The 9,156-nt window shown below is 41.3% G+C and overlaps 1 protein-coding gene across 1 annotated transcript in view; it reads right to left on the minus strand.

The window, feature by feature from the left end:
* Positions 1-9,156, minus strand: part of LOC106816846 (transmembrane channel-like protein 7) — a 16,712-nt gene that overhangs the window by 3,641 nt on the left and 3,915 nt on the right. The window contains exons 2-5 of the mRNA XM_014821485.1: positions 1,891-2,107; positions 1,337-1,507; positions 726-877; positions 269-332 (exon numbers count right to left, since the gene is read on the minus strand). Of these exons, the coding sequence (XP_014676971.1) occupies positions 269-332; positions 726-877; positions 1,337-1,507; positions 1,891-2,107 (604 nt within the window). The remainder of the gene's footprint in view (positions 1-268; positions 333-725; positions 878-1,336; positions 1,508-1,890; positions 2,108-9,156) is intronic.

Genomic DNA, 9,156 nt, shown 5'->3' on the forward strand with positions numbered 1-9,156 from the left:
CGACAATGTGACGAAGACGACGTTATAACGATGTGACGATGATGATTTAAAACAATGAAGTAGGATAACACGCCCGGGCCGAAACGCCCTGCCCGAGAAAACATGAGGTGACGACGACGTGACGACAATGTGACGAAGACGACGTTATAACGATGTGACGATGACGATTTAAAAAGATGAAGTAGGATAGCACGCCCGTGCCGAAATGGCCTGCCCGAGAAAACATGAGGTGACGACGACGTGACGACAATGTGACGAAGACGTCGGCCTAACGATGTGACGATGACGATTTAAAAAGATGAAGTAGGATAGCACGCCCGTGCCGAAATGGCCTGCCCGAGAAAACACGAGGTGACGACGCCATGATAACGATGTGACAATGATGATAAAACGCGGTAGTATCCTTCTGTTATTTTATTAACTGATAATACAATAAAGGTACAAACGAATGATTAAATACTATAAATGTTTTCATTAAACACTTTTGTGTTTGTTGAAAGGCCTCCAGATTAGTGATTAGATGGTAAAATGTTACTGTTCAGTATATTTTTCAGAAAAATATGGGTTCGCATAGGCTTTAATGAAACACTTGGTTGTTAACTGACATTACATAATACAATAACATCATGATTGATGTTATTGTACTCCTGCAACCTAATTAATACAAACCCGATTAACATATGTTAATGTATTCCCGATACAATTCCCCACGAAATTTCTGATACCTTCTATAGTCTTAAAGTGACTTCTCCAAACTGCGAGATTTACGAAGTGTTCCATCATGGAAGCTTTCAGACGCTTCCATCCCATTCCTCGTCGATGCTTCCATCCTGCGAACCCCTTCAGCTTGTGCACCGAAGCCAGCATGAGCCGTGACCTTGAAACGAGACGACTGCCAGTGAAACATCAATCATTGACACCGGGAGTACGATGATAATTAAATAACATGAAATTTATATGTAGAAATGAGTGTGATATATTGTGTTTATATGTGTTAAATAGTAGCGAATCTGGTGAGTTATACCGTAATCATTCAGATTCGGGTAGTATTAATTAATTAAGAATTATCTTAAGCAATAATTCAAGCCTATTTATCTTTATTACGAGAATCCTGACGGTATGAAAATACATTGGCATATCTTGAACTGAAAGCGTAAATTTGTGGTCTTACTCGATTAATATATACTAGCAAATAATATAATTTGACATCAACAATCCACAGTAATTTGAAGCGAAGTGGGTGAGAATGTAGTCACACACACTCACGCACTCACACATGCACACACACGCACGCACGCACGTACGCACGCACGCACACACGCACGCACACACACACCTGAATCGTCTCTTGATGGACAGTGGCGCCACCATGCCTCTGACGGTCATCATCTTCTTCCAGTGGGCGAGTTCGTCATCGTCATCGTCGTCATCGGCAACATTGTCAACGACATCGATGACGTGCGACTTTGTCGCGCGAATCATGGACCCGTACCCCGTCGGTTCGAACCTGCAATCGAACACGCGGTGGAAGAATGAAAACTCTCTGGCAGAAAAAAAACGATAATCATGCATCCAGCAAAGAATAAAAAGACGTAAATCATTAACAAAATCAAAGCTCGTCACCTGATGATCTGCATATTGCAATTCCACGCACAATGCTAACCTACATTCAGTTTTAAAAAAATTTATCCCAGTTTTACTAAAAAAAAGTTAAAAGTATACTTTAAACATAGGCTCAGAAAGTTCGAAGTTAACAGATAACCTATAGATTCAGTAAGTTAAAAGTCAAAAGTTAATGTTAAACTTAAGTTCAGCAAGTTCAAAGTTAACGTAAAACTAAAGTTCAGCGAGTTGACTTTTAAGTAACCTCGAAGAACCGCCGCGACGTACCTCCCAGCTTCCGACGGCTTCCTCCTCGACGTGCCGGCAGCCCGCGCCGCCGCCCTCTCCGCAAGCTTCTGTCTGCTCAAGGTCAGCCCGGGGTCGGACATGTGCGCCTGGTGGCTGGGCAGCATCGTGGAGACGGCCAGACGACTCGGACACTGGCTGCACTTGCTGAGCACGTTGTAGACTTCGCGCGCAAACTCCTCGTCTCCATCTTCTCGCCCTGCGAGGTGGAGGCGGCCATGTTGGAAAAAAAGACGGCGAATTGAAATTTTGGGTAGCTCTACCGGGGTGGCCCCTTCGCACCGGTGGAGCTAGAAATTGAAGTACTACCCTCATGGGCGTAAATCCCGAAAGGGGGGGGGGGAATGGGTGGATGCATCCCCCCCGCTCTTGAAGGAGGGGGAGATGGCCTGTACAAATATCCCCACTGAGATTCAAAAAAAAGAGAAAAAAAAGAATAGCCAAAACGTATGGTTGCAAACATTCAAAAACACGTGAAATTGTGAGAAATTGCAATTCTTACCTGTGTTTTAATACATGTATTATTACTATAGTAACCTATAACTGTGTACGCTCTCTGAAAAGTCATGAAAAGTGTTTTGAATCCTAACTTGTAGGATTGAGTTTAGGATTGAGATAGTGTCATCAGACATGAGAATATGGCCCACAGTATGCCTCAGATTGCAGGAAAATGGCTTAAATATTTCAAAATTTTCTGGGGGGGCATGTCCCCAGACCCCCCTAGCACTGGCATGCCTACGGCACGCGGGCCTGCTTGCGGCAGCCAAGGTTAATTTCGCCCCCGGCTATCGCCGATCATCCCCCCCCCACTCCTCAGTACGGATTTACGCCCCTGACTACCCTACTACGCAGAGACACGCACACACTAGCGCGCATGCACTTATTTATATATGTACAGATATGTGCTCATCGTAATGTAGCGCCAATCATGTGGATTGTATCATAAGATTTATATGGAACGTTTTGTTTTACGATATAATTTTAATGGTTAATAGCTATATTTGCATTGTCTCTTTCAGTGTAGGCACTTGTATTGCTACCATTCTTCAATGCAATCTATGATCTATAATCTATTAGTGATGTACACTAGAAAATTGATATAATTGCGTAGCTACTAGTACTATATAATGGTGGCAAGCAAACATATCTCTTCTGGTTCTACTCACATATAGACCTTCGTTCCACAACAGGAGTGAACTAGTTGTGGAGCAAAGAGATACACGGTTAGAGCCAATTAAGTTCATTCACCTGATAACTAACCTCATAAATAATAGTCTTCAAAAGTCCAAGGGACTATAATGAAGATGGAGAGACAAGTTGATCAAATCAACAGATGAACACTGCGGATCGCGGTGGAAAAAGCCGCAAATTTGCAATTTAATAAAGACGAAGGGAGAGAATTCGGTTCAAGGATAGAGAACATGGGTCCCAATAAAATCAATATCATTTACATCAATATAAATATAATATTATATCAATAGAATAGGTTAGGGTTAGGGGTTAGGGTAGGGTTAGGGTTAGATATTTAGGGTAAATTAGTAGGCGTTAGGTTAGCAACCTGGGTTTTAATTTGGACGATGTTCTCTTATCCTTGGTCGAGAATGTCCCGATAGCGGAATCAGCAGAACATTCATGTATATATGTATTCGATCTATCGATGACATAAGAATTACACTTAGCTCATGCTTCGTTTTTATAGCTTATTTTCCCTGTTCAATGATATAAGCCATATTTAATTTCGCATGCATCCGTTCAGAAACAATATTCTATATTTGTTTTGACGGATGCATGGCGAAATTAAATGTCCTTTATGCTAATCTATATGTAATGAGTAGGAGGCCCCTAACAGTATTAAGTATTACTGAGTATATAGTCTTCAAAGTCACAAGGCTATTATAAAATTTCATAACACGCACAGTTGGTGGCACGCCAGAAATAACCTTGTCCATAATATCATGATCAGTCCTCTTGTAGCTTATAATATGACCTCGCGTCTTACATTTTCGTTTCGTACTCATCGACACTGTTCGGATACAGTGACGTTGACATTGTATGTCAAAGCTGACCTACCATCCCCGTGGCGGAAGCATGAAAGAAGGAAACCCTCGAAAATTAATATAGCTACAAACAGTTCTCAAACTAACCTGGTCGCTAGACGACGCCTCAGACCATATTCTTCCCTCTGTCCCGACCGTACCCCCTCTTCTCATCCAAATGATGCAATGCAAATCAATTATAACTGAAAATAAAGTTACATTACAATGACCAATTTCGAGAGGTAACCGATGTCGATTGTGATCTATGTCGTGATGGTATAACTTGTCACTGACATAGAATGAGCTTGTTGCCGATCGACGCTCAGAATCTCACAGGCACTCCAATCGAACTTATGCTTTAACGAATAGGTAAATAAACACGAAATTGTATTAGCTACCAAAGTCTCCATTTTTCTCTACTCTCTTGTCCGCTAGTATTGTTGATAATTTCCTGTAAATGACGTTCAAGATCTCCTCTGTCAAACACGAACAATGCACCCAGATGATGACAACTCCATGTTAAAAAGTCCGCGGCGCGCGCAGTACCGCGATCGATTACATGACTGGATTACGATGCTGCTACCTCCGTTGCAGAAGCAGGCAATTACCAATGATTAACATACTAGACGATCTGCCACCCTCGCGTAGAAACCGGCATTACAGTGCATTATATGCCTGGACATGCTGCTACCGTATGACAGAAGCAGAAATTACACGGGCCAAGTCCGTTGTTACTAGTGTAGTATCAAGTAGTATGTTGAGCCCCATATCACTTAATTTTCATTTGCTTGCCACTTTATTACTAGCGGGTGAACGTAATTGTGCACTAATATTAACATTATAATTGATTTATTTAATGGTTAATTCATTCCAAAAATAGTATCTCTAACCTTCTCTAAAATGTAAATAATTTTGTCTTTGTGCCAGCCGAAATGTTTATACTAATTATATCATGAATGTAACCTATTTAGATGCAGAATTTGATACATATTAATAATCAGATTTATATAGGCCGGAACATAGGAGAGCACGTAGAACGAGACTAGAGCGTGCGACAATCGGAGACAAAAAGAAAGGGCAGCGAAATAAAGTAGGGTTTTTGCACTCTTACCATAGCTTAGGGCCTCTCCTAACATAAACCAAGCCAGTACTGATCTGATAAGAATTATTAACAGAAACCTATTGTTGAGATATCCTCTGAGCCTATTAAATAAATTTTTCATCACAAATATATATGACTCCCTGGTCGTAGTAGTATTGCCGCATGGCTAGAACACGTAAACGCAGTCCAGTTATATACTCGACTGGTATAAGTGCAGCGCGAACCTGACATGCATAGGTCTCGCTTCCTATTTTGAAATGAGGTCTACTGATAAAATTTTATCACATAAATCTATGTCAGGATAAACCCCTCTTATTTTAAATTATAATGTTGTGCAAAATAATCTTCTTCTCGGAGATATTGCATGCGCGAGCACCATTTCAGACATCCGTACGCCAAAGAAAAGTATGCTAAAATAGCTCTGGGGAAACTGGAGAGGAAAGGTGGCAGGAAGTACCAGTCAAGGGCGATGGAAGAGAAAGGAGACAGAGCGTGCGACAATGGAGACAAAAGAGAAAGGGCGGGCGGGAATAAAAGTAGGAGTTTGCACCCACGCTGCAGGCGCTCTCCTCAACTAAAAGAAGCGATCTACTGATAAGAATTTTATTACAGACAACCTATGTGCAGATATCCCTGACCAAATATCAAATCATTTTCATCAGCAAATATAACCCTCTGGTAAGATATTGCACATGCGTAAATCAGTAACCGCAGCCAGGTTATATACTGCACTGGTATATTCAGCGGGAAAACCTTACATGCAAGGTCTGCTTCCTATTTCTCGAACCTGAGGTCTACTGATAAATTGTTATCACATAAATCTATATGCTATGATAACCCCTCTTTTCATTTTAAATTATAATGTTTAGAAATATTCTTCTTCTCGGGATGATATTGCGCATGCGCGACAAACCATTTTCGACGTGCCGTACGACGCAAAAAAAAAAGGCAAAGTAAGGCTTGCTGAGAGCAGAGAGGGTGGTAACGAGGAAAGGTGCAGGAAACAGTCGAAGGGCGATGGCAAGGTGAAGGAGGCTGAGCGGCGACAATGAATGACAAAAAGAGGGTCGGGCGGGAAAAAGATAGGAGTTTTGCACCCCCACATGGCTAGGCGCTCTCCTAATAAAACGACAAGTCTACTGAATAAAATTTAAATTACAGAAACGCTATGTGAAGATATCCCCTGACCATATTAAAGTGCATTTTCATACCAAAAATAAAACTCCTCTGGTGAGATTGCACATAGCGTTAAACAGTAACGCCAGGCCAGGTTAATAACTGACGTATATGCAGCGGGAACCTTACATCAAAGTCTGCTTCCTATTTCTGAAATGAGGTCTACTGATAAACATTTATCAAATAAATTCTATGCTACGGATAACCCTCTTTATTTTAAATCATAATTGTTTGCAAAATATTTCATTCTCGGTGAGATATTCGCATGTCGCTGAGCACCCATTTTAGACTTGCAGTTACGGCCAAAAGAAAAGTATGGCAATATTAGCTTGTCTTGAGGGAGAGAGGGTGAACTGAGGAAATGTAGGCCATGGAAGACAGTCGAAGGCGATGGATGGGAAGGGCTGAGCGTTGCGATCCAATGAAGGACCAAAAGGAAGGCGGGCGGAATAAAGTAGGAGTTTTGCACCCTACAGCTTAGGCGTCCTCCTAACTATAAACCCATGTCTGTATTCGTGCCCAAGGGGCAGGTCTACTGCATAAAAATTATTACAAAACCCTGTATGCCAGATATCCCCCTGACCAATATTAAATTGGCATTTCATCACAAAATATAACTTCTTTCTGGTGAGATATTGCGCATGCTTAAGAACAGTAACGCAGCAGGTTATATACGACTGTATACTGCAGCGGGAACCCTTACATGCAAGTCTGCTCTATTTGCTAAATACGTCTATCCGTAAAATGTAATACATCAAATCTAATGCTAGGATAGACCCTCTTTCATTTTATATTCATTAATGTTTGCAAAATATTTTTCTTCTTGGGAGATATTGTGTCATAGCGCGATCACCATTTTAGACGTGCAGTAACGGCCAAAAGAAAAAGTAATCGGCTAATATAAGCTTCTGGGGAGAGACGGGGTGTAAACTGAGAAAGGTGCAGAAAGACAGTCGAGTGGTGTGGAAGAAAGGAGGCTGAGCGTGCAACAAATTGGTAAGACAAAAAGGAAGCGGCGAATAAAGTGAAAGTTTTGCGCCCTACAGCTATGGTCGCTCTCCTAAACATAAGCACAGGTCTACTGATAAGAATTTATTACAGAAACCTATGTTGAGATATCCTCTTAGCTATTAAATAAATTTCAATACACAAAATATAAACTCCTCGTGATATGCCATGGTAAACAGTAACGCAGCCAGTATATACTGACTGGTAATATATGCAGCGGAACCTTACATGCAAGGTCTGCTTCTAATTGTCTGAAATGAGTGTCTACCGATGAAAATTTTATCACATAAATCTATGCTAGGATAACACTCTCATTTTAAATTTAATAATGTTTTGAAAATCATTTTTCTTACTCGGAGTATTGCGCATGCGCGAGCACACATTTTAGACTGCATTCACGGCCAAAAAGAAAAGTAATGGCAATATATAGCTTGCTGAGGGAGAGAGGGTGGTAACGAGGAAAGCTGGCAGGGAAGACAGGTCGAGGGGCCGATGAAGAGAAGGAGGCTGAGCGTGCGACGATATGGAGACAAATGGGAAGGGCGCGTGAATAAAGTAAAAGTTTGCCACCCTACAGGCTAGAGGCGCTCTCCTAACTATAAGCACAAGGCTAAGCTGATAAGAATTTATTACAGAAACCTACCTGTGCAGATATATCCCCTGACCGAATGATTAAATGCAATTTTGATCACCAAAATACACTCCTCTGTGAGATAATTGCGCATCCTTAAACAGTAACGCAAGCCGAGGTTATATACTGACTGTATTAATGCACGGGAACCTACATGACAAGGTCTGCTTTCTATTTTGAATATGAGGTCTAAGCTGATAAAATTTATTACATAAATCTATGCTAGGAATAACCTCTTTATTTTAAAATTTATAATGTTTGCAAAAAATATTCTTTTTCGGAGACATATTCGCCATTGCGCGAAGCAACATTTCAGACATGTCAGTTACGGCCAAAGAGAAAAGGAATGTAAATCATAGCTTCTGGGGAAACTGAGGAAACGCGGCAGGAAAACAGTCGAGGGCGTATGGAAAGAGAAGGAAGGCTGAGCGTGCGATCAATGGAGACAAGAGGAAGGGCGGCGGGATAAAGTAAGAGTTTTGCACCCTAACCTATCAGGTAGGCCTCTCTCCTAACTTATCAAACACAGTCACGATAAGAATTCATTACAGAAACCTACGTGCAGAATCCCCTGAATCCAATTATTAAATGCATTTTCATCACAAATAGTAACTCCTCTGGTACGATTTGCACATGCGTTAAAACAGAACGCAGCCCAGTTATATTATGATGTATAGCTGCATTGCGGGACCTTACATGCAAGTCTGCTTCCTATTCTCGAAAATGAAGGTCTACTGATAATAATTTAATCACATAAATCTATGCTTAGGATAACCCCTCTTCATTTTACATATTATAATGTTTGTTAAAATATTCTTCCTTCTCGGGAGATATTTGCGCCATGCGCGGAGCACGACATTTTAGACGTGGCCGTACACCAAAAAAATATGGCAATATAGCTTGCTGAGAGAGAGAGGGTGTAAAGCTGAGGAAAGTGCAGGGAAGACAGTCGAAGGCGTATGAGAGTGCAAGGAAGGCTGAGCGTGCGACAATGAAGACAAAAGTAAAGGCGGCCGGGGAATAAAGTAGGAGTTTTTGCACCCTACAACTAGCGCTTCCTTAACTATAACACATGGCTCTACGCTAATGAAGAACTTTATTACAGAACCTATGTGAAGATATCCCCTGACGTCATATTAATCATTTTATCACAAAATAAACTCCTCTGTGAGATATGCAGCCCTGGCGTAAAAACAGTAACGCAAGCCCGTTATGTACTGACTGATAGCATGCAGGCGCGAACTTAACATGCAAGTCGCTCCTATTTCTGAAGGTGTTATTAGAGTTCTACTGAT

This window comes from Priapulus caudatus, unplaced genomic scaffold (genome assembly GCF_000485595.1).
Source record: "Priapulus caudatus unplaced genomic scaffold, Priapulus_caudatus-5.0.1 Scaffold1505, whole genome shotgun sequence".
Classification (NCBI taxonomy): domain Eukaryota; kingdom Metazoa; phylum Priapulida; class Priapulimorpha; order Priapulimorphida; family Priapulidae; genus Priapulus; species Priapulus caudatus.